The 26,261-nt window shown below is 40.1% G+C and overlaps 8 protein-coding genes and 2 non-coding genes across 14 annotated transcripts; 4 read left to right on the top strand and 6 right to left on the bottom strand.

The window, feature by feature from the left end:
* The first annotated feature begins 203 nt into the window (after positions 1–203).
* LOC124312704 lies at positions 204–11,626 on the top strand. Of its 4 annotated transcripts, XR_006910622.1 has the most exons (4): positions 204–657; positions 724–794; positions 9,696–10,292; positions 10,359–11,626. XR_006910622.1 is itself a non-coding variant. In XM_046777198.1 (3 exons), exons 2-3 carry the CDS (start codon positions 10,852–10,854, stop codon positions 11,467–11,469), a joined length of 528 nt encoding a protein of 175 aa, XP_046633154.1. In that variant the 5' UTR covers positions 6,506–6,605; positions 10,359–10,851; the 3' UTR covers positions 11,470–11,626. The 4 variants fall into 4 exon arrangements, 1 of the variants encoding a protein (XP_046633154.1); XR_006910623.1 differs by lacking the exons at positions 204–657; positions 724–794 and adding an exon at positions 6,494–6,605; XM_046777198.1 differs by lacking the exons at positions 204–657; positions 724–794; positions 9,696–10,292 and adding an exon at positions 6,506–6,605 and having other exon boundaries at positions 10,359–10,966; positions 11,057–11,626.
* On the bottom strand, positions 840–2,781 carry LOC124312702 (tetracycline resistance protein, class A-like). Its single transcript, XM_046777194.1, has 5 exons — positions 2,614–2,781; positions 2,385–2,555; positions 1,681–2,316; positions 1,199–1,618; positions 840–1,140 (listed from the first exon to the last, which is right to left on the bottom strand). The coding sequence occupies exons 1-5, from the start codon at positions 2,725–2,727 to the stop codon at positions 1,024–1,026; spliced, it is 1,458 nt and encodes a 485-aa protein (XP_046633150.1). The 5' UTR covers positions 2,728–2,781; the 3' UTR covers positions 840–1,023.
* Positions 3,345–4,844, bottom strand: LOC124312703. 2 transcript variants are annotated; one of them, XM_046777195.1, is made up of 2 exons: positions 4,724–4,844; positions 3,345–4,664 (listed from the first exon to the last, which is right to left on the bottom strand). In XM_046777195.1, exon 2 carries the CDS (start codon positions 4,662–4,664, stop codon positions 3,558–3,560), a length of 1,107 nt encoding a protein of 368 aa, XP_046633151.1. In that variant the 5' UTR covers positions 4,724–4,844; the 3' UTR covers positions 3,345–3,557. The 2 variants fall into 2 exon arrangements, with proteins under 2 accessions (XP_046633151.1, XP_046633153.1); XM_046777197.1 differs by having other exon boundaries at positions 4,730–4,844.
* Positions 5,518–5,708, top strand: LOC124312713. The gene has a single exon (XR_006910629.1). It is a non-coding gene; the product is annotated as a U2 spliceosomal RNA (small nuclear RNA).
* LOC124312701 (solute carrier family 46 member 3-like) lies at positions 5,782–9,105 on the bottom strand. Its single transcript, XM_046777193.1, has 6 exons — positions 8,610–9,105; positions 7,620–7,817; positions 7,363–7,533; positions 6,653–7,288; positions 6,173–6,592; positions 5,782–6,113 (listed from the first exon to the last, which is right to left on the bottom strand). Exons 1-6 carry the CDS (start codon positions 9,027–9,029, stop codon positions 5,982–5,984), a joined length of 1,977 nt encoding a protein of 658 aa, XP_046633149.1. The 5' UTR covers positions 9,030–9,105; the 3' UTR covers positions 5,782–5,981.
* On the top strand, positions 11,582–11,773 carry LOC124312714. Its single transcript, XR_006910630.1, has one exon. It is a non-coding gene; the product is annotated as a U2 spliceosomal RNA (small nuclear RNA).
* A 272-nt stretch (positions 11,774–12,045) lies between these two features.
* On the bottom strand, positions 12,046–13,821 carry LOC124311921 (solute carrier family 46 member 3-like). The gene is made up of 5 exons (XM_046776287.1): positions 13,669–13,821; positions 13,428–13,598; positions 12,717–13,352; positions 12,237–12,656; positions 12,046–12,177 (listed from the first exon to the last, which is right to left on the bottom strand). The coding sequence occupies exons 1-5, from the start codon at positions 13,819–13,821 to the stop codon at positions 12,046–12,048; spliced, it is 1,512 nt and encodes a 503-aa protein (XP_046632243.1).
* Positions 13,822–15,500: 1,679 nt separating this feature from the next.
* LOC124312663 (solute carrier family 46 member 3-like) lies at positions 15,501–20,916 on the bottom strand. The gene is made up of 8 exons (XM_046777149.1): positions 20,677–20,916; positions 20,537–20,613; positions 18,321–20,478; positions 17,476–17,631; positions 17,235–17,405; positions 16,534–17,169; positions 16,050–16,469; positions 15,501–15,984 (listed from the first exon to the last, which is right to left on the bottom strand). Exons 4-8 carry the CDS (start codon positions 17,587–17,589, stop codon positions 15,874–15,876), a joined length of 1,452 nt encoding a protein of 483 aa, XP_046633105.1. The 5' UTR covers positions 17,590–17,631; positions 18,321–20,478; positions 20,537–20,613; positions 20,677–20,916; the 3' UTR covers positions 15,501–15,873.
* Positions 20,917–21,500: 584 nt separating this feature from the next.
* LOC124312664 (selenoprotein S-like) lies at positions 21,501–22,854 on the top strand. Its single transcript, XM_046777150.1, has 5 exons — positions 21,501–21,724; positions 21,805–21,930; positions 21,999–22,105; positions 22,168–22,324; positions 22,428–22,854. Exons 1-5 carry the CDS (start codon positions 21,601–21,603, stop codon positions 22,508–22,510), a joined length of 597 nt encoding a protein of 198 aa, XP_046633106.1. The 5' UTR covers positions 21,501–21,600; the 3' UTR covers positions 22,511–22,854.
* LOC124312665 (CB1 cannabinoid receptor-interacting protein 1-like) lies at positions 22,542–26,078 on the bottom strand. Its single transcript, XM_046777151.1, has 3 exons — positions 25,598–26,078; positions 23,461–23,614; positions 22,542–23,257 (listed from the first exon to the last, which is right to left on the bottom strand). The coding sequence occupies exons 1-3, from the start codon at positions 25,759–25,761 to the stop codon at positions 23,093–23,095; spliced, it is 483 nt and encodes a 160-aa protein (XP_046633107.1). The 5' UTR covers positions 25,762–26,078; the 3' UTR covers positions 22,542–23,092.
* Positions 26,079–26,261: the final 183 nt, after the last annotated feature.

The raw sequence follows: 26,261 nt of genomic DNA, 5'->3' as shown, positions 1-26,261 counted from the left end.
TCACGTGGAAAATAAATTTAACTTAAAATATTTTCAATTACTTTTTCGAAATGTATTTTTTTTTCTTAATTTAAATTTAAGGTAAATTTATCAAGGGATTTATTATTTTATTTTTTCATTAGGAAAAAAGGCATCGAATTCAGTCATGAGAGTTATGCAACACTGTACGACAATAACTTGGCGCTTAAAATGTCGTGGTGCAAAATTTGCACAGATTTCCGGTGCTCCATGTGAAACGTTTCTTTTTTCTCTAGCTCAATTTTCTTTGAACTAAGTGCAACGTGGTCGTTGCTTTCAGTACTCGTTGCTCTCAGTAGTCTCAGCAGTCTCTTTCGTGCTGAAAGCCTGAAACTAGATAACAATGTTTTATTGCATGTGAGGGAATTTTGTGCCATTCCAACATGTGGTCAGGCTTGTCCTTTTACAATTGAATCAAACAATGTGATGCTGAAAAATCTTGTTGAGCCATGCACACGTTGAGTCTGTGTGATGAAAAACTTGAGATGAGTGGAAAACTGGACTTGTGTATTGAGACTTAAGAATTCCCTTCACGTCAGTGACTAAAATTCACCAGATTTACTATTGCTGCTTGCTTCAGCTGGCTTGCTGCAACATGGTGGTCGAACTCTTCATCAAATTCCATCCCTTCTCCCAGAGGTAGTATTAGCATGCGATGAATATTATACCATGATCAGATTTTATTATCATACTGTTTGAATCTAGGCTTCAATGAATTCCACTTCAAGATCGAAACCTAGTAGATGTTATCTCCCCATCATTTTCATTCGAATAAGGTAGGAAGAATCTGCAACATACTTTTCATTCACTAGTCAGGGGTCTGAAGTTTAGAACAGGTTTATTTTTAACAATCGACTGAGTTTGCAAACGGCTCCCACTTATTAGGTAATAAAAGTCGTTTGTGAAAATTTACAATTTTGCTGTAGCGAAACAAACGACAATGTGTAGCAGCTGTAGAAAGATTTCCTTGGTCGAAAAAGAAAGAGAAAATGTTTTGCGTCCAAGTTAATCTGTTGAAATTTTGTTCAAATCCAAGTTTCGTTGTTTCAGCCAGTCTCTTTTCAAGAGGGTGACCACTAGTATCAGTATAACAGCGATGAAGGTCTCGACCACAAAATTGATCTGCGAAAAAATCTTAAAGTTAAAACATCTTGAAATTTCTATTTACATTGTTTTTTACCTGAGGGAAATATTCGATGAAAGCGTTGTACAGAAAGGTGTACAGTGTTTTATCGACAATCAGCCACATGGACTCTAACAGTCCGAGAAAAGATAGAATTTTTCCAATGTCTCGTTTGTCTGGTATGCTCGTAATTAAAGCACGCAGGGCGGGCTCGATGCTTCCTTCCAGTGCACCGATTAAAGTTGCGATGATAACCAACCACCACATTGAAGGCCCGGTAATGCAGGCTAAAACAATGTTCCAGAGAGCAATCGACACCAATCCGAATGTAGCGACCGTGTGATCAGATAGGCAGTAAAACGATGCTAGGCCCACCCAAATCACCATGCCCACCTGATGAATAGCTTCGTCAGTTCCAGACCAAATCGAATATTGAGTGGCGTCCCATCCAAGTACACGTCGAGCCCATAGGTAAACCTTCAAAAGTCGAAAGAAACTTTAAATTAAACGTTAAATGATTAAAAGTTAATAGATCTTACTTGATGTCCTTGAACGAGAAAAACGCCCAATTTGACAGCCATTAGTAACAACAAATGAACTCGACCTCGGTGTGGGTAAGCTTTAAAAACTGCTCTTCCTAGGTCGAGTACATATCGGTATGGTTTCCCTTTCGGGGTCGTTTCTAAAGGTTGTACGACACTTTCTTTCACGACAACAACGACGTAAATTATACAGAAAGACCATAGCGTTCCGGCGACTGCGAAAACTGCGACCGTACCGTATGACTTGTACAACCAGCCTCCCATCACGGTTCCGATTGGCCCTCCCATGTACCAAACAGCGTCCATCCATCCCATACGTTTCGTTCTTGTTTCCGCCGATGTGATATCGGCCAAATAACTGTAAACTGCCATGTTGAATACGACCCAGCTGCCTGTCGCATTGACAGCTATCGTAGCCGCGAAGAGAACTTCCACTGGCCAGGAAGGGTTGAGGGCAGTGATAATGTAAATTATCGAATATAACACAAATCCTCCTAGAACAACTGTCATTGGCAGTTTTCTACCGTACTGATCACTAATTGACCCAGCAAAAAGAATGACCAAGACGGGTAAAATGCTCGCCATCAATCCTTGATAATAATTGAAAGTGTTTTGGTAGATTTGGACAGCTTCCTGAACAATTGAATTTTCGTTAAAGGATTTTTTTAAATTAGATAATTGCGTTTTTTTTAATCTTTTACTTGAACGTCGGAGTGATTTCCATCATCCATTGCCATGCAATCTTCTTGACTAAAGTTGAGATTTACTCGACAAACACGATCAATCTCTAGTGTATCTCCAATCACGATAGTGTTTCCCTCTGCTATCATTTTCACAAAAAGCATGGGCTCGAGCGTAACATGGCTCATTGCCTGTTACCAGATTGTCGATAAATTTCCAAAATAAAATTACATATTGAAAACAACGTACCGTTTTGAACTGTCTGAAGGCTTTTTGAAAAGAACACTTGGGTTCAGCGGGTTCAATCACTGGACTTTGTTCATTTTCATGTTCGATCAACTCTTCTTGTTTATCAGACGGCATCTCCCCGACTTTGACCGTGCAGGTCAAGTGCTGGCTGTCAACTGTTTTCTATTATGGCTTGTGTCTGGCATGCACCATTCAGTCGTTGGAGCAACGGCGGTTGAATTGCGTACTTTTGCTGATCATGCAACAGCTGTTGTACTGTCGAAGCTGATGCATCTTCCTATTTTTGAACGAATATGATATTCTTTGTCGGTCGAATCTACTACGCAGAATTTTTCTTACAGTTTCCGTGGTTCAAATTCTGTTGGTTTCAAGCATGTTTGATGCAAAGGTTGAAAAAGGAGAAATTTTATGCTATGTATAACACCTCGACACGTGATTCTAGAAATGGCTATCGGCATTTTTTATGCATCAAGGTAACAGAACCAAAGTTCTTGTTTTTTAGAGGTGTGGCCATGTTTTTGCTCCGTAGCAACTGTTCTGTTTGATAACAAAAAGTATCTTCGTCTATTGTCTCATTCGTTTCTTTTATCATATAGCGAATTGACTTGTTTTTGTCAACAGCTTATGATAAGATAATCAATTTTTGACTTGCCGTATCTAGGAAACCTTTTTTCAGCAATTTTGCTTACACCACTTAATTTAAAAACATTAAATTTAAACACAAATATCCGTCTTGTTTAAAAGTGGGTGTGTAGTTTATTGAACTCGTCCAACTGAGAAAATCGAAAATGCATCGCCTGATTTTTGTCTGTTTATAAAGTCAAGCTATGTGAATTGATTTATCTCCAACTTCATTCAAAATCTTCTACGAAAAACTACTGGTACTACTAAAGTCATAGAGTCATAGACATAAAAAAATTGTTTTCTCAAGTCAAAATATCTTGCTATCCTTTACATTCATCAGCATCAGTTCCATCCCTTTCAGCAAGCTCTTCTTCAGTTTCGTCACTGAATTCCTTCTCTAGATCATCTGCCATTTTTCGTAGATTTTGAACGGTGGGAGTCTCTCCCGTTTCCTTGCAAATGCGTACCATGTAGATCACGTCAAGTACAACAAATGCGGTAGTTGCAGCACCGGCTACGTATCGAACTGTTTTTGTCATGGCCATCGGTGTACCTTTGAATGCAGCTTTGATCTGAGCAACTTCTTGAGTTGTCGCTGTGATGGATTTTGCTGTTGAATTCGTGTAGACCATGGCAAGTCGGATTAATTCTGGTTTATTCAAAAAGTTCAAGCAAGCATCAATAGCTTGTTTAATGCTGCGAATGTGACTTATTATTAAAGTGCACATTTCGGCTAAAGCTTGCAGAGATGGACGATCCAGGGGTATAGGAAGCTTCTGAAGCAATTCTTTGATTTTGGGGTCTACAACGTGATTGACCGCTCGACTGATTTGGGCATAATCTCCATTTAAAGCGTGAGTTATTAATTTTTTAAATGTCAACAGCAACTGCAAGAATGTGCTTTCGGATAGCTTTTCGAGTATCTCCAATGTTGGGCGCAACCGGGTGGCACGAACCAAATACTGCGGATCAATTGAGGAGATATCTTTGATGTGCTTCAAGTGTTTATCAAGCTCTTCTTGCAAAGGAGCAAGTGAATTTTTGGTCATTACTAAGCCGGTAATATTTGCTCCAGCAGATGTTATTGCGCCCATGATACCAGTCGCTGTTGCAGCGGTGGTTAAGGCGAGAGACACTCCAGCTGTAAACGGAGCAGCAACGAGTCCTCCAATAAACAAAAGTCCTGACCCAATACCGACACCAGTCCCAACACGATCAGCGATCAAAACGTCGGAGTGAGTTTTCTCTAGATAGTCTGCCATATCTCTTAACTTTTTGACGATTCTTTCTCTTTCAAGATGAATTTCTTTGGTTTTTCTTTCGAGATTATTGATACCTTTTGGAAGACATTGTAAAGTACTCAACAGCTCTAGACTTTCGCAAGGTGAAGCAGCAGTTTCTGTACAGACGGAATTTTTATTCCCCATCTAGAATTTGAAGTAACTCCTGTTATTTTTTAAAGATAACAAACTTTTAATCAAAATACCGTAACCAAGTGAAATTGTACAGTGAGGTAGTCTTTTAATTAAAACAAATATTCCGTCACGATCTTTTGCAATATGGACACCGCTGCACAAGTTGCAATGTTCAACTGATTAACTGAACAATGCACCGAGTATAAGAACCACGACGAAACCATTAATCTTTTTTTTTTTTTTGATAACACGAAAAAATAAGAACTACGTCGTAATTTATATATATATTTTTAAATAATACACACAGTTGAGAAGAAATTATTTCTAACTTTAAATTACAATTTTTTCTTCAAGCTTATTAAATAGGCTTAACGTTTCTTTTTTCTTTCGCAAACAAATTGAAAATTCGCATTTAATTACTTATAGGTTTTAACTTGAAGGGTTCGTTGATTTGTTCTTTTCCAAATTATTTCGTTGATTGTTTAAACCGTTTGAACATATTTCGGGACTTTTTTTTTTGTTTAAACCGTTTGAACAATTCTTTCTAAATTCGTTTGATTTCATCTCCAGTAGATGGCGTGCGATAGCCCGGGGCAACAGAAAGAATAGCGTCGCTTTGATATTTTTCACTTGTTGAGGGGAAACAATTTTTCAACTGTTTTGATTGAACGAAATGCCAAAATTTCTTTTTAAAAATAACGAATCATGAACAATAAAGACGCTGATTGATGCTACGTCAAAATTAGGTAATTGCCGCACACGGTCACCATTTTTCTGTATTTGAGCGACATTTGAGACCCCCGATTAACCAGTGCAGTTCTGAATCGGCAAAACCTTATATGCCCCGCCAGTTCGTTGTGTAAGTATCGCTTCTCGGCCTTTTGGCTAAGATCAAAGTGTAGTATCTGTTCTTATCAGCTTAATATCTGATACGGGACCAAATGGTCCCCAGAATATTAAACTGATTTTTGGAAGCCGGCGGGAATACAGTGCTTGCACTGCTCCCGCCACGGGTTGACCCGGTATTGCAGTACCTCCGGGATCGGCTCACCCTCTCTGAGGGTTAATTGATAAATAATAAAAATTTAGATCTAACAATATTTATATTTATGAAGAAATTTCCCCTTACAATTCATTGGACGGGAAAGTCATAACACAAACTCTTTTTTATTATACGATTCTTCAAAGGGGTTTAAACTGCAACTAAACAAAGACAAATTTGGTCTATACTAAAATATTTTGACCACAATGAAGTTGAGTTTGTGAGAGAGGGGAGGCGTCGAATTCATCAAGTGTTTTCATTTATTTCATTTATCTTCGAAGCCACTCCTATGTTGCATCACTTGTATGATCTGGAATCACCTTTGTATTTGGATTCCTTCGTTTTTCCCAGTCTCTTTTTAACAGAAATAGGGCCGAGATCAACACGACGGCAAAGGCACTTCCTACTACAAAATTGATCTACATAAACACATTTAATCATCTGTCTTGTTAACATTAAACGATGAATTCTCGTGTACCTGGGGGAAAGTTTCAATTAAAGCGTTGTATAGGTGCGTGAAGATAGACCTATCTACAGTAAACCAAATGGATTCCAACAGCCCAAGAAACCCTAATATTTTACCAACGTCGCTTTTGTCCGGGATGCTTGTTATCAGAGCGCGAAGAGCTGGGTCGATGCTGGCCTTGAAGGCTCCTACTAAAGTAGTGATGATAACTACCCACCACAAAGATGGGCCGGTGATGAAGATTGACATCATGTTCCAAAGAGCAATGGATACCAATCCAAAGATTGCGACAGTGTAATCCGACAGCTCGTAACTTGATGCCAGTCCGAGTAATATAACCATACCAACTGGACGTACAGCTTCATTTGCGCCTGACCAGTTCGAATACTGGGTGACATCCCATCCGAGCACACGTCGTGCCCATAAATAAACCTATAAATTGAAGGTATGTGATTAGTTTACATTGTAGATGATTTATGGAAATAATATCACCTGATGCCCTTGGACAAGATAAACACCCAATTTAATGGCCATCAGCAAAAACAAATGAAGTCTACCGCGATTGGGATATCGTTTGAAAGCTGCTCGGCCTAAATCGATAACAAATTCAAATGGCTTTCCCTTTTTTGTTGCTTTTGTGGGTTGGACAACGCTTTCTTTGACAAAAATGGCGGTGTAGGCTATGCATATGGACCACAAAATGGCTGAGACTGAGAATACAGCCATGTAGCCATATGCTCGGTATAGCCATACACCCATTACGGTTCCAATTGGCCCTCCCATATACCAAATAGCGTCCATCCAGCCCATTCGTTTTGTACGTTTCTCTATTGCAGTAATGTCGGCTAAATAGCTGTAGACTGCCATATTGAAAACGACCCAACTTCCGCACAAGTTGATGGCTATCGAGCCTGCGTAGAGAACTTCCACTGGCCACGATGGATTGAAGATCGTGACGATGTAAATTAAAGCGAAAATCACATATCCGGACAAAGAGATGATCATCGGCAGTTTCCTACCGTATTGATCACTAAATGATCCAGCAAAGAGAACAATCAAAACTGGCAAAGTACTTGCCAGAAATCCTTGATAAAAGCTAAAGTTATTCTGGTATACCTGCACCGTTTCCTAATTTTAGTAAATGAACAGTAAATTAAAATTAAATTTTTTTTGAAATTTATTGTTTGTTCTCTTTAGCTTACTTGAATGTGTGAGTGATTTCCGTCGTCCATTGCCATACAGTCTGCTTCACTAAAGTTAAAATTAACACGACAAACCCGGTCTAGTTGTAGTGTATCGATAATCACTACAACGTTTCCCTCCGACACCATTTTAACTAAAAGCATAGGCTCGAGGGTAACTTGACCCATCACCTTTTCATGTAATCGTTTTGATTAATAAAAAAAAAAATTCCTTTTAGTCAATCTCTATTCTCTATTAGTCTATTGAAAAAACTTACCTCTTTGAACTGTCCGCATATTTTTTTGATTGGATTTTTTATCAAAACATTCCAGACGCAGAACATCAGAACAAACGCAGATCGTTCGCCATTGTCGGATATTATTTTTTCTGGATTATTTGCTATTACACTTGAAGATCTTTCGTCAATGCACTCCATCGCCGATTGATGTATGAATTCTGACATACCTATTTTCTTCTGAAAAGGATTATTGCGCAAAACAAAAATTACTTTGGGATAAATCTACCAAAGGAGCAAAACATTGTTTTTATATTTGTTAACGTTAAAGTCTTTTCTTGCGCATCAAATTCTATTATTTCAGTCGGTTAGTTTAACATTTAGCGCTTGTGCATCGTTTTATACCCCTATAAAATGGACTTTTTCTTATGGATTTTAAATTTCTGACCAACGTTGGTTGTAAACTATTTTTATCAGACTAAATTCATTTTTCTCTGCCACTCATTCTTCTAAAACAAGTTAGAAATGACACATTTAAAAAAAAGTAGATCAGCAAAAGGCTCGCATTTTGTAAATAGGTATCTTTTGTACTCTACAGTTAAATGTCCATTATAAAATTTCCTTACCAATAAATTGCTGCTTTGAAATAACACGTTACGCGTCGAACGAATGTAAATCGACTGTTTCCATAAATTTTATGCAATTTTCTTTTACGTGAAAAAAGTAACGCTTCGTTGAAAGTTATGTAACCGTTCGTCGATCTACGTTTTTAATCGTTTCAGTTTGAATTCGTTTTGGTGTTTTTTCTTTGGTGGCACTTAGGACATTTTAAAATGATAAATGGTAACGTACACATATCGATACACAATTAGAAGGATTTCAAGTTCTGGTTTCCGGAATTAGTTTTTTTTTTGCTTTTTTTGTGTTTCCTTTTTTTCTTTTTTTTTTTCTTTCGTTTTGTGATTGATCTCTCTACAACATAATTGATCTAAACAAGAGTAAACAAAAAAATATTGAACGAAATAGCATTACCTGAGAGACAGACAGAATTATGGCGTTTGAAAGAGACGTGGAAGCCTTATGTAAGCTATATTGAAAACGACCCGACTTCTTGCCACATTGGCGGCTACAGTTGGTGTCGTTCCGGTTTCTTTGCAAATGTGGACCACGTGGCATGACTGGCATAATATCGTCAACCACGATAAATACGGCGGTTAAGGCATCTGCTGCGGTTCGGGCAGCCTTGGACATGACCATGGGCGTTCCTTTGAAAACAGACACGAGATCAGCTGCTGCTGCAGTACTGGTAGTGGTGGTCACTTTCGCTTCTCCTGCTGAGCCCGTGTAAATCAAGGCTAGTTTTTCCACTTCCGGTCTTTTAAAGCAGTTAAAGAAAGCAGCGATGGCTTGTTTAATACAAAGAACACAAAAAGAAACAGCGACTGCATTCATGGAAAAAACCTACTGTCAGCCAGGTCGTTCTCAGGAGCAAGTGGAGTCAGCCCGTGCTCAATTTGACCACTGCGATTGGAAGCAGACGACCGATGACGACATCAGACTACTTTCAGCTCCCCCCAGTCTTAGCGAAATCATGCTTAAACTAGGTAAAGCTGCTAACACTGCTCCATGAAGGGATGGTCTTGAATATCGCCACCTCCGGTCTGTTGACGGTAATGGCGAGCTCCTAGCAACCATTTACCGGGCGGTGTGGTCTCTGGGTATCCCAGCCTGCTGGAAAACATCTCGAACCGTCCCTATCTTCAAGAAAGGAGATCCCTCTGATTATGGGAACTTCAGGCCAATATTCTTACTACCAACCATGTACAAGATATTTTCGGGTATAATATCGTCAATAATGGCCACCGCCACGAGACTAGGATGGATTTCTCCAGAACAAAAGGGATTCCTTCCAGGAGTTAGGGGTATCCAAGAGCACACCCATATACTCCACACTGTGATCGAGCAGGCGAAACAGTCGAAAAGGGAGCTGGTGATTGCTTGGCTCGATCTCACTAACGCATTCGAATCAATATCTCATCCGGTACTGAACAGCCTGTTCGAAAGCCTCCCGATACCAGACGAACTTCGCCGCATTCTGACCATATTTTATCTACTCAGACAACATCATGGACTTTGCCGCCGGACAAGACTCAGTCCAAATTCGTCCAACAGCCGGAGTCCGACAAGGAGATCCATTAAGCAGCGTTGTCTTCAATCTGGCAGCAGAACCGATCATTAGAACAGTAAAATCAAACAACAACGGGTTCGCAGTCTACCAGTCAAGAGTGTCCACCACTACCTACGCAGACAACATTGCCATCGCAGGATCTTCAGTCCGCAAAATCCAGGGAACTCTCAATGCCACCGAGAACACGGCAACCTCACTCGGCTTGAAATTAAATCCCAGCAAATGCACGTCACTCACACTCATTAATGGCAAATCTTCTGTAGATAACCCTCTGAGACTTGGAGACTCCCAAATATGGGCCCTAGCCGAGGACAAACAGGAAAGCTATCTAGGGACTCCACTAGGCTCACGACTAACCTTCCAACCCACCACATCACTTCTCGGAAACTTGATTAAGATTGGCAACTCCGGCTTGGCTCCTTGGCAAAAGCTGGAGGTGTACAGAAGTGTACTGCTCCCATGACTCTCCCACCACCTTGCATCGGGAAGGGTCGAGAATTGGTCCCTCTACGACCTGAACGTCGCCTGTAGAGATTTCCTTCGCAAAGTTGTTTGTGTCCCTATGTCCGCTAACACTGCTTTTTTCTACTCAGACCGCCGCGTGGGAGGACTTGGAGTTCTCCCTCTCACAGACGAGGCTGAAAATTGGACCCTGGCCCGAGCACTGCAACTCCTAGATAGCAAAGACAAGAACGTCAGCGAAGTGGCAATGGCACAACTAGAAGAAACCATCAAATTGGGATACGGCAGGAACGAAGTTCCATTTCCATTTCCCATTAACGAGTACTTGGCAGGTTCCATGGAAAAGGGACTTGGAGCAATCCGACATGGAGGAGCATCGATGAACCTTTGGACCCGCGCAAGGAAGGCCTCGGGCTATTTGAAGAGGATAAGGATTGATGTATCCGGCGAAGAGTACAACAAAGTTATCGCCGATGACATCTCCACAATCTCCATCAAGACAGTCAGAGGACTCCGGACCGCGATGAGGCAAAGGTGGACCAACAGACTCCTGTCAGCTCAACAAGGAAAGACGGCAACTGGATTAGCTCTTGACATGGCTAAGGAGAACGCAGGTCTCTTATCATGCCGAACGCCACTGTCCTTCCAGAAATGGCACTTTCTCCACAAGCCGAGACTAGGGATACTTCCAGTCCGAGGTGGCCCAGGATCAAAGTCGACAGTCAAACCTGTCGACTAGGTTGTACAAAGCTGGAAACCACAGCCCATGTTGTTTGTGGGTGCTAGGTAAACTCCACTCTTTCTATTAATCGTCATAATTCTATCTTAGGACTGATGGCGGAAGAAACGGAGAAACTTGGCCACACCGTCTCCGTCAACCTCTCCGTGGACAACTCCGGACTCAGACCAGACCTGGTGGTCACTTCCACCAACCCTTCCATCATCATCGACGTCACGGTTTCACTCAGCAGCGCGGATGGACTCGAGAAGGGACAGGCAAGGAAAATTGAAAAGTACAAACACCTTGGTGTGGTACTCCCTCTCGTGGTTGGTTCGCTAGGGTCCTGGCTTCCAAGCAACGATGAGATATGTCTTGCCCTGGGATTCTCGGGTAGAAAATGGCTGAACCTCAAGAAGAAGATAAAACTACTGGCCATCCAAGGAACAACCCAAATCATAGCCAAACCCCTGGCATACCAGACCGAAGCAAGCGATCCCGAACCCGAAGAAGAAGAAGAATAAAAGGGCGCAAGTCCTCCCTCTTCCTCAAACTAAGGGTTTTTTAACGTAGCGTTGACACGTCGTCTCGCGTACTTTTTCCCTTAAAACTCAATTAATATAAATCATTGTATATATGTTTATTCTCAGTCCTTTAGAAAATACAATGCAAAAAATCTGTTCTTATCAGCTTAATATCTGATATGGGACCAAATGGTCCCCAGAATATTAAACTGATTTTTGGAAGCCGGCGGGAATACAGTGCTTGCACTGCTCCCGCCACGGGTTGACCCGGTATTGCAGTACCTCCGGGATCGGCTCACCCTCTCTGAGGGTTAATTGATAAATAACATAAATATAGGTTCAACATAATTTAAATTTATGAAGAAATTTCCCCTTACAATTCATTTGACGGGAAAGTCATAACACAAACTCTTTTTTATTATTCGATTCTTGAAAGGGGTTTAAACTGCAACTAAACAAAGACAAATTTGGTCTAAACTAAAATATGTCGACCACAATGGGGTTGAGTTTGTGAGAGGGGGAGGCGTCGAATTCATCAAGTGTTTTTATTTATTTCGTTTATCTTCGAAGCCACTCCTATGTTGCATAAGTTGTTTGATCTGGAATCACATATGTATTTGGATTCCTTCGTTTTTCCCAGTCTCTTTTTAATAGAAATAGGGCCGAGATCAACACGACGGCAAAGGCACTTCCTACTACAAAGTTGATCTACATAAACACATTTTATCATCTGTCTTGTTAACATTAAACGATGAATTCTCGTGTACCTGGGGGAAAGTTTCAATTAAAGCGTTGTATAGGTGCGTGAAGATAGACCTATCTACAGTAAACCAAATGGATTCCAACAGCCCAAGAAACCCTAATATTTTACCAACGTCGCTTTTGTCCGGGATGCTTGTTATCAGAGCGCGAAGAGCTGGGTCGATGCTGGCCTTGAAAGCTCCTACTAAAGTAGTGATGATAACTACCCACCACAAAGATGGGCCGGTGATGAAGATTGACATCATGTTCCAAAGAGCAATGGATACCAATCCAAAGATTGCAACAGTGTAATCCGACAGCTCGTAACTTGATGCCAGTCCGAGTAATATAACCATACCAACTTGACGTACAGCTTCATTTGCGCCTGACCAATTCGAATACTGGGTGACATCCCATCCGAGCACACGTCGTGCCCATAAATAAACCTATAAATTGAAGGTATGTGATTAGTTTACATTGTAGATGATTTATGGAAATAATATCACCTGATGCCCTTGGACAAGATAAACACCCAATTTAATGGCCATCAGCAAAAACAAATGAAGTCTACCGCGATTGGGATATCGTTTGAAAGCTGCCCGGACTAAATCGATTACAAATTCAAATGGCTTTCCTTTTTTTGTTGCTTTTGTGGGTTGGACAACGCTTTCTTCGACGAAAATGGCGGTGTACGCTATGCATATGGACCACAAAAGGGCTGAGACTGAGAATACAGCCATGTAGCCATATGCTCGGTATAGCCATACACCCATCACGGTTCCAATGGGCCCTCCCATATACCAAATAGCGTCCATCCAGCCCATTCGTTTTGTACGTTTCTCTATTACAGTAATGTCGGCTAAATAGCTGTAGACTGCCATATTGAAAACGACCCAACTTCCGCACAAGTTGATGGCTATCGAGCCTGCGTAGAGAACTTCCACTGGCCACGATGGATTGAAGATCGTGACGATGTAAATTAAAGCGAAAATCACATATCCGGACAAAGAGATGATCATCGGCAGTTTCCTACCGTATTGATCACTAAATGATCCAGCAAAGAGAACAATCAAAACTGGCAAAATACTTGCCAGAAATCCTTGATAAAAGTTAAAGTTATTCTGGTATACCTGCACCGTTTCCTAATTTTAGTAAATGAACAGTAAATTAAAATTAATAATTTTTTTGAAATTTATTGTTTGTTCTCTTTAGCTTACTTGAATGTGTGAGTGATTTCCGTCGTCCATTGCCATACAGTCTGCTTCACTAAAGTTGAAATTAACACGACAAACCCGGTCTAGTTGTAGTGTATCGATAATCACTACAACGTTTCCCTCCGACACCATTTTAACAAAAAGCATAGGCTCGAGGGTAACTTGGCCCATCACCTTTTCATGCAATCGTTTTGATTAATAATAAAAAAATTACTTTTAGTCAATCTCTATTGACAAATCTTACCTCTTTCAACTGTCCGCATATTTTTTTGATTGGATTCTTTATCAAAACATTTTCAGATCGTTCGCCATTGTCGGATATTATTTTTTCTGGATTGTTTGTTGAAGATATTTCGTCAATGCATTCCATCGCCGATTGATGTATGAATTCTGACATACTGTACCTATTTTCTTCTGAAAAGGATTATTACGCAAAACAAAAATTGCTTTGGGATAAATCTACCAAAGGAGCAAAACATTGTTTTCATATTTGTTAACAGTCTTTTCTTGCGCATCAAATTTATATTATTTCAGTCGGTTAGTTTAACATTTAGCGCTTGTGCATCGTTTTATACCCCTATAAAATGGACTTTTTCTTATGGATTTTAAGTTTCTGACCAACGTTGGTTGTAAACTATTTTTATCAGACTAAATTCATTTTTCTCTGCCACTCATGCCTCTAAATAAAGTTAGAAATGACACATTAAAAAAAGTAGATCAGCCAAAGGTTCTCGCATTTTGTAAATAGGTATCTTTTGTACTCTACAGTTAAATGTACATTATAAAATTTCCTTACCAATAAATTGCTGCTTTGAAATAACGCGTTACGCGTCGAACGAATGTAAGTCGACTGTTTCCATAAATTTTATGCAATTTCTTTTTACGTGCAAAAAGTTACGCTTCTTTGATAGTTATATAACCGTTCGTCGATCTACGTTTTTAATCGTTTCAGTTTGAATTCGTTTTGGTGTTTTTTTCTTTCGTGGCACTTGGGACATTTAAAAATGATAAATGGTAACGTACACATATCGATACACAATTCGAAGGATTTCAAGTTCTGGTTTCCGGAATTTGATTTGTTTGTGTGTTTTTTTTGCTTTTTTTGTTTCTTTCGTTTTGTGATTGATCTCTCTACAACATAATTGATCTAAACAAGAGTAAACAAAACAGTATTGAACGAAATAGCATTACCTGAGAGACAGACAGAATTACGGCGTTTGAAAGGACGTGGAAGCTAAATGTAAACTATAGTGAAAACGACCCGACCTCTTGCCGCATTGGCGGCTATAGTCGCCGAGACTACTTCCACTGACCACTATGGATTTCAAATCTTGATTACGTTAATTACTGATGACACTACAAACGCGCCCAGTACAGTGACCTCTGTCAGTTTGTTCTCAGAATAACCAAAAATGGGCAAAAGTATAACCAGTAAATTCTGATAATTGTTAAAGGGTGTTTTGAACTTGTACTGCTTCCTAACTGAGTAAATAACAGTTTTTTTTATTTATTTAATGGTAGCTTATTTTTCCCGAATTTCTGAATTTGGTTTCCACTTTCAAGGACAAAATCCTTATATTCAACACTTTTTGGCTAAAGTTAAGGTTAAGGACAATTTCGTTTAATCCTTAAAGTGTTGGTTTCTCTCTACCGCCACTTTCAAAGAGAGCATGAGCTCGAGAGTCAATTGCGTCACCATGCTTTGTATTTGAAATTTCAGTACATTTTTACAGAGAATGTTGGATTACGCAAAAACGAAAAGGTGGTTACTTTCTTTATGTTCTAAACGCATTTTTTAATGATTAACTGATTGTTCGTGTCAGAACACTTGATGAAAGGGATTCTTCTTTTCTGTTTGTCAGTACAGATATAGTTTCGGATATTTTGTGTTTCCCTCGCGTAATCTCGTGACTTCGGTGAAGGGCTATAATATTTGGATTGAATATTTTTTTTTTAATGTTGTCGAATGTGTTTGGATTAAAGGTGAATAATCTTTGTTAGGGATAGCGTGTAATCCATTAAAGGGGGGGGGGGGGCTTCAACTGTTATTTCATTTTCTGTATGACACTTTTTGAAAAATATGCTAACTAGCACAAGATTTCACTGGTTTGTCACTTTATCCGAAAGTACTTCATATTTCACATTATATTAGATTAAACTGTGAAATATCGGGGAAAATTTATTTCTTGCACTGGGAGGAATTCTACTTTGATAGGCGACAACTGTATTTGCACTGAAAACTTGCTGAAAACTAAGTAGCGCCCCACATTTTAATAGTAACCTACGTTGGCGTACGTTTTATCGCATATTTTCTCTTTTGTGTCTATTCTATTTGGGGACATTCTTTATTTAAAGCTAAACGTAGGAAAACGAAAACTTGTATTGGGAAATCTTTCTGTTCACACTTTCACCCAATCTTTCTTCGTTGGTGTCCACTATGCCGAATCAGTTATGTGTTCGTGGGTCCTGTTGTTTCTCTGTGTTTTTCCCAGTCGAGTTTCAGTACAACCAGTGCAACGATCAACAAGATTGCAATGAAACCCTCAACCACATAATTGATCTAGGCAAAAGTATAATTCAAAAGTTAAAATCTAATCAAATGAATGGAAAACGTTGACACCGTACCTGAGGGAAAGACAAGATTAACGCGTTGTAAAGATGCGTATAGACAGACCTATCGATAGTCAGCCAAATACATTCTAAAAGCCCAACAAATGCAAATATTTTTCCAACGTCGCTTTTGTCCGGTATCGTAATAATGAGAGCTCGAAGAGCAGGTTCAATGCTGGCCTTCAGGACGCCTGACAAAGTTGCGATGATAACCAACCACCACATTGATGGCCCGGTAATGCAGGCTAAAACAATGTTCCATAAAGCGATCGACGCCAATCGAAATGCAGCGACTGTGTAATTGGATAGGTGGTAAAACGATGCCCATCCGACCCAAAAAACCATGCCCACTTGATGGGAAATATCATTTGCGCTCGACCAGTGCGAATACTGAGTGGCATCCCATCCCAGCACGCGTCGGGCCCATAAATAAACCTGTGCACAGAATTTCCTATGATTAAAATTGAATTTTGTTTGAGTAATTTAAGTGTAACTTTACTTGATGCCCTTGGACGAGAAATACCCCCAATTTAATAGCAATAAGCCAGAACAAATGAAATCGACCTCTGTGTGGATAACATTTGGAAGCTGCTTTGCTTAAATCGAGCACAAGTTGAAAGGGTTTTCTTTTCACCATCGTTTCAGTTGTCTGTACGACGCTTTCTTTGACCACAACAACAACATAAATTAAGCAGATGAACCACAAAATGGCTGAGACTGCGAATACAGCTATGTAGCCGTATGAGCGGTACAGCCATACACCCATCACTGTTCCAATTGGCCCTCCCATATACCAAACAGCGTCCATCCAGCCCATACGTTTTGTACGTGTCTCTACTGCAGTTATGTCAGCTAAATAGCTGTAGACTGCCATGTTGAAAACGACCCAACTTCCTGTTGCATTGACGGCAATTGAAGCAGCGTAGAGAACTTCAACTGGCCATGATGGATTTAAAATCATTACTATGTAAATTAATGCGTACACTACAAATCCGCCCAGTACGATGATCATTGGCAGTTTCCTACCGTACTGGTCGGTAATCGACCCCGCGAAGAGAATAATCAAAACGGGCAAAAGGCTGGCCGTTAAACTTTGATAATAGCTGAAGTTGTTTTGATACATTTGTACTGCTTCCTAATTTTTGTAAATAATGGTTTTATCTGTTAGCAACAACTTTTTTTGGTTTATAATTAGGCTACTTGAATTTGTGAGTGATTTCCATCGTCCATGGACACACAATCTTCTTGGCTAAAGTTGAGGTTTACACGACAAGCTCGTTCGATCTGTAAAGTGTCGGCTATCACTGCAACATTTCCCTCTGCCACCATTTTCAAAAAGAGCATGGGCTCGAGGGTCACATGGCTCAACATCTTTTTAAAGAAAATAGTCCATTCAATATAATTCATATTCAACTACGCGAAGACAAAAATATAATACTACCTTTTTTATGTTTTTATACGCATTTTGAATGATGACTTGATTTTTTGTTTGTGTCAAAACACTTGGAAATGTTTCATCATTTCTGTCTGTCTGTTCAGATAGAATTTCTGACATTTTGCGTGTCCTTTACGTGCTTTGGTGATTTCTGGCGAAGCGCTATAATTTTTTATATTGAATCAAAAACAAAATGTTTCAAATGTTTTTGCATTAAAGGTTGGATTTTCTTAAATTAAGCAAAATACCCAAAGTAATGGAGACGGAAATTTAAGATTTTAAATTCACTGACGGAATTTCTTTTTTGAAACTCAGCGTTTCTATTTCTGACCGATGTGATGGCAAAATATTGATACGGTAACAGCTATTATATATGCGATTCAGCCCGAACTATTGCGTCTGTCCACATATGGTCCACATTTAACTCCGTCCTTCCGAGTCAAATGAAATGAGCAGATATCGCAAATAGTTTGTTTCTATGTCAATTCACTTGTTTAATTTACCCTTTACAGTCCTATTTCAAATTTCAATGTTTACTCCGTTTTTGCAAAATAAAATGATAACAGGCCCAAGACTTCCTCGGTAAAATCTGTCAATTTCTTCAAAGACTAGAAAATTTCACATTAAACTTGCTAGAAAATGTCGGGAAAAATTTATTTATTGCACAGGAAGAAATTTTACTTTGACATGCGACAACGTATGGACACCGAAAACTAAGTAGCGCCCTATACGCTTTCAATAAATCGAAATAACCTACGTTGACGTACGTTTTTATCGCCTGAACTTTTTTCTTGTGACACTTGGGACATAACTGAACTTGGAAAAAGGCTATTTGAACTTTTTTTACTTACTCTTTTTTCTAAGTTTGTTACTGTGCGCTCCGTTCGTCGATTCGTTGCAAGACGAGTAATCTCTGAGTGAAAGAGAGCTGATATGCTAATATATGTATTTGGTCGCAGTGTTGAAAAATGGATTAAGAAATGGCAGATTCAATCATTTCAGTCAGAAAAGATCATCAAGGCAAAGGTCAATAATCTAGGCGATGAAAAATTCCAGATCTTCCAGTTTTTGAGTTTCTCCCAACTCTTAAGAATTTACTTCTGTTTCTTCGTCAATATCATTTGACCCATTGGACTGTTTCTCCCGTATCGTTCGAAGTAAAATAATTTTTTTCTGGGGGAAGGGGGGAAATAGAAGATTTAAAATTAACTGTAGGGAAAAAATTCTTACCGTCTTATTACTTTTCGATGTTTTGATCCTTCCTGCTCTATTTGTTGACTAATCATATTCGTCAGACTATGAGGAAGTTCAGCGTTTCTATTTCTGACCAACTTTGTGGCAAGATGATACGTTAACAGTTAGTACGAAAGTTGGATGTGCTACTCACTAATGTCCTATTTCTAGTTCGTCTGTCCGCTCATAACTCCGGGGTTTGAACTGGGAGGAATTTCACTTTGATATGCGACAACTGATTAATGTATTTGCACTGAAAATTAAGCAGCACCCCACATTTTAAATAGAATGAAAATACCTTTTGGCGGACGTTTTTATCGCGTATTTTATCTTTTTTTTTCTTGTGATACTTGGGACTTAATTCAAGCCAAACGTGGTAAAGTTAAAGAACATTTAAACTTATCAATAAGATAAAAGTTGAATTCATTGCAAGCTAATATATGGTGTATTTGTGCGCAGTGCGTTGTAAAACAAGCTGCTAAAAATGGAATATCGAATATTCATAAAACTACGGTCATAAAAAGTTATCAAGATCAATATTCTCTGCAATCAAAAAATTCCAGATCGTCCAATTTTTGAGTTTCTTCCATCTTTTGCGAATTTACTTCCGCAATATCACTTGACTTATTGAGCTGTTCCTCTTTCTCTCCAGTCTCGTTCGAAGTACATTTGATCTCCTCTTCAAGATCATCGGCCATTTTCCGTAGCTCCTGTACGGTTGGTGTCGCTCCCGTTTCTTTGCAAATGTTGACCATGTGGATTACATCAATCACGATAAATACGGCGGTTAAGGCACCTGCTGCGGTCCGGGCAGCTTTTGACATGACCATGGGCGTTCCTTTGAAAGCAGACATGAGATCAGCTGCTGTAGCACCGGTAGTCGTTGTCACTCTCGCTGCTGCTGCTGAGCCCGCGTAAATCATGGCTAGTCTTGCCAATTCCGGTCTTTTAAAGTAGTTTAAGAAAGCAGCTATGGCTTGTTTGATACTACGAATTTGACTTATTAAAAGGGTGCAGATTTCAGCCAAAGCGTGTAGAGATTCAGGATTCAAGGGTAAAGGCAGTTTTTGAATCAGGCACTTGATTTCGGGGTCTACAACGTGATTTACCGCTCGACTGATCTGAGCATAATCTCCATTTAAAGCGTGAGTTATTAATTTTTGAAATGTTGTCAACAACAGCATCCATTTTTGTTCACAGAGTTTGCCTAGCATCTCCAATGTTGGGCGAAATCGAGTTGCACGGACCAAGTACTTTGAGTCAGACGATGAGAGTTTTTCGAGGTGTAGCAAGTGTTCACCCAGTTCCTTTTTTAAAGATGTGAGCTCCTTTTTAGACAAGAAATAACCGGTAATGTTAGCTCCTGCGGATGTTATTCCGCTCAAGATTCCAGTCGTTGTTCCTGCAACAGTCAGGCCAAGAGAGATTCCAGCAGTAAACGGAGCAGCGACTAATCCTCCAATGACAAGGAGTCCTGATCCAATACCGACACCTGTGCCAACACGATCGGCGATTAAAACGTCATTGTGAGTTTTTTCCAGATAGTCGGCCATGTCTCTCAATCTCTTGATAATTCTTTGTCTTTCACGAAAAACGTCTTCTGAGAGTTCTTGAAGCATTTTCAGATTAGTAAGTTCATTTGGGAGGTGTTGTAAAGTGTCAAAAATGGTTAGACTCTCAGATTCTGGGGAAGCATGTTCTGTGTCAGTTGTTCGAATAGCATATTTCACACTCTCTGATGTACCAACTTTAACACCCTCTTGCCATGCTGAATTTCTAAATCGGACAAAGAATAATTGTGGGATACAATTTTGGTTATTTTAAAAAGCAATACCTGTTTGACTGTGTTGTCTGGTTTTGAATTTTCCCAGTAGCAGATGAGATGTCAGAGACAGAATTAGTATTACCCATCTGAAATTTTTTTGAAATCTTTTGTTAAAATATCTAGGAAGAACATAAATATCAGAAGCTTACTCTTTGATTAAGGAAATAAAAATGGCAGGGCTGACAAAAAAAGAGCTTTGTTTGTTGGACTAACTGAACACGGGATCTTCATTAGATTTCCTCGAAATGTTTATTGCCATTTGCCAAACGTAAAATCTTTCTGCTGGATAGGACACGCCTGTCCAGAGAACCTTGAGAATTTTGCTGATGTGAATAATATCCGGTTGCTACGCTTATTTTGACATTTCGAAATTCCATAATAAAAACAAAAGCAGACAGGTAGTCCATTTGGCAAGTCCTAGATGGCGTTTATCGAAAAGGACCCCACATTTGAGTTTCGAGAAAAACACAAAAGTTGTTGTTTTGTTTCACCATTTAATATTAAAAATTTCAAATACCGATGGCTTTTTTGTTGCTCATTGGTAAATTGGAATTTAATTTCTGGCATACCGTCGAATTTCCTTGACATTTATCAAATACCGCTAGATGAAATCCGACGTAGCCTTCCAAAATTTGACAGACATTTAAAACTTTTATTTAATTTTTTTTTTTTTTTTTTTATGTAAAAGCTTCTTCGTTTATCCTGTCGTTGCGTATTGCCCTAAGTCTACCAGAAGGTTGGTGTGAACCATGATCTATAAACTGGTTTACTATAAACCTAGGCACCTATTTTCTATTAACCAGTTTATAGACCATGGTGTGAACCTTGGACAAAAATCTTGTATATTTCGGCCTTTCGCAACATTCGAACGACGATGCTCATTGCGTTATTGCGTTACATACCCGGAGGCTTGAGATTTTTTAAATTTCATTCCTAGATGGCATAGGTATCGCTGTTTCTGGGAAGAAAATATACAAGTATTATTTTCCGCAGACAACATTTAGTGACTAGGCATTCGTCAGCAATACAAGAGCGATGGTTGTTGTAGATTATTTGTTTTTAAAAAAGTGAAAATGACAGAATCGGACGAATGGGCTACGGTTGAGACCGTAGTTGACGAGGAATTGGATAGTAATCACCACGAAACTATCCACAAGCAGGGACCAAGTGGCATTGAACAGGGTATTTTAGAGAAAAGTAGGTTAACTTGTATGGTTTCACTTTTCAGTAACATTACGAAAGCAAAACTTTATTATTGTTATTACATATTTTTGCAGTTCTTTTCATCCTCAGTAATACCAATCCATGGCTACTTCTTTTTATTGTGGTTGGTATTTATTACCTTGTGCAGAAGTTTTGGTTTTCTTCTCAAAGGACCAGCTCAGATGAATATTCAACTTTTAGTAAGAATCAAGTTGCTTGATTAAACATAAAAGAAAATAGCTTTGGGCTAATGAATTTTTCAATACAGGCTCAGAAGAGATCCTTGCAAGGCAAGAGGCTGTCGAGCTAGCTAGAAGACAAATGCAAGAACAGTATGATAAAAAAGCTAGAGAACACGCCATAAAGCAAAAGGAGGTCTGTCATTTTCACTTATAACAAGTTCATGATGTTTGATGTTTTTCTCTGTAATTGTTTAGAAAGAGGAACTCTTACGCCAAGAGAAGTTAAAGAACTTGGAGAAATACGGAACCAAGTTGGGTAGAAGCAGTAAAACACTTGCAGCAGAAACAAGTAATGATCAGCTGCAACAGAGTGTAATCAAAAAGAAATCTGACAAATCTAAGTTGAAGCCAGGTAAAATTTATTGTTTTGAAGCATCCAACAAATTGTATTCTAGAACAGGCAGTTTTCTTTTTTAACATTAACACGCACACAAATTATGATTCGATCCAAACAGAGTACAATCCATTGATGGGGGATGGAAGCAGTGGCGTCTGCTACCGTCCGACTAGGCGTGGAGGAGGAGCTGGAGGTGGATGAGGTTAAAATTCGGAGTGGATATGTGCTGCGGGTGTAGTCCTTCTGCCGCAATTATGTGATCGCTCTCGGGCTCTTTGTCTTCCTGCCAATGGCGAAATGAAGTTGTTCAGTAGAGCTTTACCTTGTTGCTCAGATTAGTGTTATGCCCGTGTTAACAGCTCCTCTTCATTGACGTAACTCCCTTCCTTTCGGTGACACGCTGAAAAAGTGTTGCAATCCTTTTAAAGATTTTTCACTTGAATGATGAAACCTTTGGCGTAAATGACTTAATTTGTCATGGTTGAGGGTTGATGTAACAGCGTTCTTCGCCGCTTGGCGGGTCCAATAAATAAATTAAACAACAATCAATCAATCAACATTCAAAAATAGAGACACGCTACTTGACTCATTTGATCATAATTTGCACTAAATTGTCGTTTTTTAAACGGATGAGATCTCGTTGTTCTCTGGAAATCTGATTCGTAGAGACAGGGGGAAACAAAACAAAATTTAAATTGCGTTAAGCTTCAACATGTAAGTGGTCGTTATTCAGGACGATCGAAGACATTTTGTCGTTTGTCCGACATCCTCTTTGAATGAACTTTATCGGAAAGTATCTTTGACGATTTTAATGCTGTTGTTTTGCTGGTCAGTGTGACATTCGTACTCGATGGAGTGAACGGTCGTGCCCCAGTCGCAATGTTGGGTACTGTTTGCTTTATAGATTTTGATCTGCAAGGTCGTAGTGAACTCGTAACCGCCGTCCAACTAGAAAGGCAAATAAAGCGATAGATTGCATGAGCAGTTGACAGTGAGTAAAGTCAGGCTCGTTCAAGAAAATCCATCACGGGCCGCACAGTACACATCCCCCGGAATGCGCTATCAGTCCCACGAGATGAAATGTGCAATACGGAGGATATGTCAACTGTCGGCTCGTGACAAGGGTATAAATGATCGGACACGGTGTTTACCTTCACATGCAAGGAAACCGATTCCCTTTGTCCTTTCTTTGATGGTTGCAGATTGTCTAGCTGGAATTGGGCCGAATAGCTGGAAGCGTTTTCATCTTCCAGTTTGGATGAGTTGTCAGTCACTTCAAGCGATTTTTCCATCACGGCGATCCCCCTGCAATTCATTTGATTTGGAAGAAAAATAGGGTTAAAAGAAAGATTTCCCCCTTTTTTTTCTTATTCCTTTTTTTTATATATATAGAAGCAACAGCCGGCCATGCTTTCTATTGGGTATGCTGCACTTTGTTGTTGCCAATAAAGCGTAGTTAGAAGCCACCGGAATCGCCGGGCGTATGGACTAAACGAGCAGGACGGAAGCAGCGAAAAACACTTCGTCAGGGAACATAGTAGATCGTTACGGACGGTGAAACAGGGGGGAATAACAGCCAGCAGCTTAATGATCCATAAATGGGGAAGATGGAAAAAAGAATGACGATGAAGATCGAAAAAACTAAAAGAAAGAACAAAATAAAATAAAAAAAAGGAAAAGAAAGAATGGGGGGAAATCAAACGAATAGAAAAGGCAACTGAGTATCGATTTTGACGTCCCTCTGCGACTCATAAGTCACCAAGACTCTTTTTCTCTTTCTTTCTCTTGTTATTTGTCGTACCGGATGTTACTAGATCTAGTAAGGCTAACGAATCGTTTTAAATCCAAGTCCATCTCCTTCGTTTTGCGGCTCGTAACGGCAGCAACAATCTTGTTGTTTCTCCGAGTCTAATAATTAGAGTCACCTACACCCAGAGCCGTAAGCCCATCAAGGGATAAGTGGAGGAAGGCCTCTGCGGTCGCAAAATTGCTGTCGGACGCTAGTCCACCGTCATTCCGCCTTAATGTGTTTATGTTGAGTGACTTGGTGATGATTTTAATGATTGCCGATGAATCCTACGCGGCTGGCGAGGCGACGCGGAAAAGCGTGAAATTAAAACAAAAACAAAAAAAATCGTTCTCTAAACATTCGGCCGCTAAATTTAGTACCGGAACCCATCTTTTCGCTCGAGTGCCCAGAAATAGATTTACGTTCTCGAGAACTCGGCAGCGTGAAATTCAGTGATTATCGAAATTGATTAGCCACTTCTTCTTTGCGGGCTGCGGTTCCTTCGAAATTTTCCATCATTTTAGGCGGCCGTTTCGTGTTAGACGGCGACGTTTCGGGAGGTTAATGTAAAAATCGATCGATGGCCGAGCACTCCTGTACGATTTTGCTGCTATATTTACGACCACTTTGGAAGGCACCGGGATTCTAACGAAGTCAACGTAAGCGACCTGTTTTCTTCACCCCCCTTGATGTTTTACGCAGTTGGTGCACGCCTGTCTGCAAAATTCACGCTCGCCGATCGATAGGAAACACACACACATGCACGCACGCACACACATACACGGCGGAGGGTGTGGACTTGAAAGTCATCCAATATAACACGCTACCTTTGAGTGTACACACACACCTTGACACAGATCGCTGCGTACTTTAGAGGGGCTTCCATTTTGTTTGGACGTGTATCCTGGGCAATGACATTCGCGATCAAAAAGCGACCCCTTATGCAAATGGCCAAATGCCAGGAAGGGTTATTCGACCGACCTGACTAAAATATTGAACGAATGAAATGTTTCGAAAAAAAAAGGGAAAGAGACGCACGAAAAACTTTGGTGAATGGAAGAAAAAAAAGAACGGGACCAACCACCAACTCAGTTGCCTGGAACTCCTGGACGTCACGTGGAGCCTATACATTGGCGAATATAAGAGGGGAATGGAAGAGCTACGGTTATGGCGGGAGTCTCGAGGGAAATGCCAACTGGGAAATTCAATGGCTTTTATGTCGAGGGGAGGAGGACGCATACGAAATTCACGACGCCAAGATTAATGGAAGTGAGGGATCGTTGGCTCCTTCTGTTGCTCCTTTACCACCTTCTCATAGCATCTCACTTCGCCTTTCTTATTCAAAGTGCTTATTGCTTCGCATTCAAGTGCTTTTTACTTGATGGGGAAATCGTATTTGCGTCATTTTGATTCAACCGAATTTTTTCAATCCCGTTTTTTGGGGGGATGTTTGGAGACGTGATTTTGTTAAAGATCCTTTTTGTTAACGAAAAAATTACCTGACGGTTTTGGCGGGACGGATGTTGACGTCGACCCGGTATTTGCTATCGGCCAGGAATTTGACGGTCCTCGGCTGAGCGAATCGTTGTCCGTCCACTTTGCAAAAGACGGGCTTGTTATCCGGCTCTTTGTGGAGACTCAACGTCAATCTGAAGGACCCCATTTGGGCGGCTGTTGTTATCAAAACTAGTTCACCGACAACAACAGTTACATCACCCTATGCAAAACAAGTAGAAATTGTCCTTGGAAATGGATAGTTTCCGTCTTTTTTTGGGGGTTCCCGCTTAGACTTGGACTGCGCCTTCACGTTAAGAACTCTCACCCCCGTGAGCAGAGTGACTAGACGTCCGCGTGCTGTAACCATGAAACACTCACTGGAGCACGCGCTGCCCTAGTCCGGGGCGGGACTAGATTCCCTCCTCCTTCGTCCTATAACCTTAACTCAGCAGACTCCCCAACATCAGACTGGAGTTTTCTCTCTCTCTCTCTTCTTACTTATTTTTTTTCTCCCCTTTCTCTCCCTCCAATGCGTTGCGCTACTGCGAGTTTTGTGTGCCAACCGACGGATAGAAAAATCCCGTCGCCACCGCCGACGTCGACATCGGATCCTCCTACTATTCCTCCCATTCGTATTATGAAAGCGAGTCGATGGCGATACTCACG

The sequence above is a fragment of the Daphnia pulicaria genome, chromosome 8, assembly GCF_021234035.1.
Source record: "Daphnia pulicaria isolate SC F1-1A chromosome 8, SC_F0-13Bv2, whole genome shotgun sequence".
In the NCBI taxonomy this organism is placed as follows: Eukaryota; Metazoa; Arthropoda; class Branchiopoda; order Diplostraca; family Daphniidae; genus Daphnia; species Daphnia pulicaria.
Note: the sequence above shows the minus strand (reverse complement) of the source record. Positions and strands in the feature narration are given on the sequence as shown.

Bases quoted from the DNA above. Each gene is read 5' to 3' on its own strand.
- LOC124312703 (XM_046777195.1), bottom strand. From the start codon at position 4,664: ATGGGGAATAAAAATTCCGTCTGTACAGAAACTGCTGCTTCACCTTGC.
- LOC124311921 (XM_046776287.1), bottom strand. From the start codon at position 13,821: ATGTCAGAATTCATACATCAATCGGCGATGGAATGCATTGACGAAATA. The intron at 13,599-13,668 runs GTAAGATTTGTC...TTGCATGAAAAG, and splicing joins TATGCGGACAGTTGAAAGAG to GTGATGGGCCAAGTTACCCT. The intron at 12,657-12,716 runs GTGATATTATTT...TTCAATTTATAG, and splicing joins ATCTTGTCCAAGGGCATCAG to GTTTATTTATGGGCACGACG.
- LOC124312701 (XM_046777193.1), bottom strand. From the start codon at position 9,029: ATGAATGCAGTCGCTGTTTCTTTTTGTGTTCTTTGTATTAAACAAGCC. The intron at 7,289-7,362 runs GTAAGCTAAAGA...TACTAAAATTAG, and splicing joins GAAATCACTCACACATTCAA to GAAACGGTGCAGGTATACCA. The intron at 6,593-6,652 runs GTGATATTATTT...TTCAATTTATAG, and splicing joins ATCTTGTCCAAGGGCATCAG to GTTTATTTATGGGCACGACG.
- LOC124312663 (XM_046777149.1), bottom strand. From the start codon at position 17,589: ATGTCAGAAATTCTATCTGAACAGACAGACAGAAATGATGAAACATTT. The intron at 17,406-17,475 runs GTAGTATTATAT...TTCTTTAAAAAG, and splicing joins CGTATAAAAACATAAAAAAG to ATGTTGAGCCATGTGACCCT. The intron at 17,170-17,234 runs GTAGCCTAATTA...TACAAAAATTAG, and splicing joins GAAATCACTCACAAATTCAA to GAAGCAGTACAAATGTATCA.
- LOC124312664 (XM_046777150.1), top strand. From the start codon at position 21,601: ATGACAGAATCGGACGAATGGGCTACGGTTGAGACCGTAGTTGACGAG. The intron at 21,931-21,998 runs GTAAGAATCAAG...TTTTCAATACAG, and splicing joins AGATGAATATTCAACTTTTA to GCTCAGAAGAGATCCTTGCA. The intron at 22,106-22,167 runs GTCTGTCATTTT...GTAATTGTTTAG, and splicing joins ACGCCATAAAGCAAAAGGAG to AAAGAGGAACTCTTACGCCA.
- LOC124312665 (XM_046777151.1), bottom strand. From the start codon at position 25,761: ATGGGGTCCTTCAGATTGACGTTGAGTCTCCACAAAGAGCCGGATAAC. The intron at 23,615-25,597 runs GTAATTTTTTCG...AATGAATTGCAG, and splicing joins CGTCCCGCCAAAACCGTCAG to GGGGATCGCCGTGATGGAAA. The intron at 23,258-23,460 runs GTAAACACCGTG...TTGCCTTTCTAG, and splicing joins CGGTTTCCTTGCATGTGAAG to TTGGACGGCGGTTACGAGTT.
- LOC124312702 (XM_046777194.1), bottom strand. From the start codon at position 2,727: ATGCCGTCTGATAAACAAGAAGAGTTGATCGAACATGAAAATGAACAA. The intron at 2,317-2,384 runs GTAAAAGATTAA...TCAATTGTTCAG, and splicing joins GAAATCACTCCGACGTTCAA to GAAGCTGTCCAAATCTACCA. The intron at 1,619-1,680 runs GTAAGATCTATT...CGACTTTTGAAG, and splicing joins TTCTCGTTCAAGGACATCAA to GTTTACCTATGGGCTCGACG.
- LOC124312704 (XM_046777198.1), top strand. From the start codon at position 10,852: ATGCCGAACGCCACTGTCCTTCCAGAAATGGCACTTTCTCCACAAGCC. The intron at 10,967-11,056 runs GTTGTACAAAGC...ATTCTATCTTAG, and splicing joins CAGTCAAACCTGTCGACTAG to GACTGATGGCGGAAGAAACG.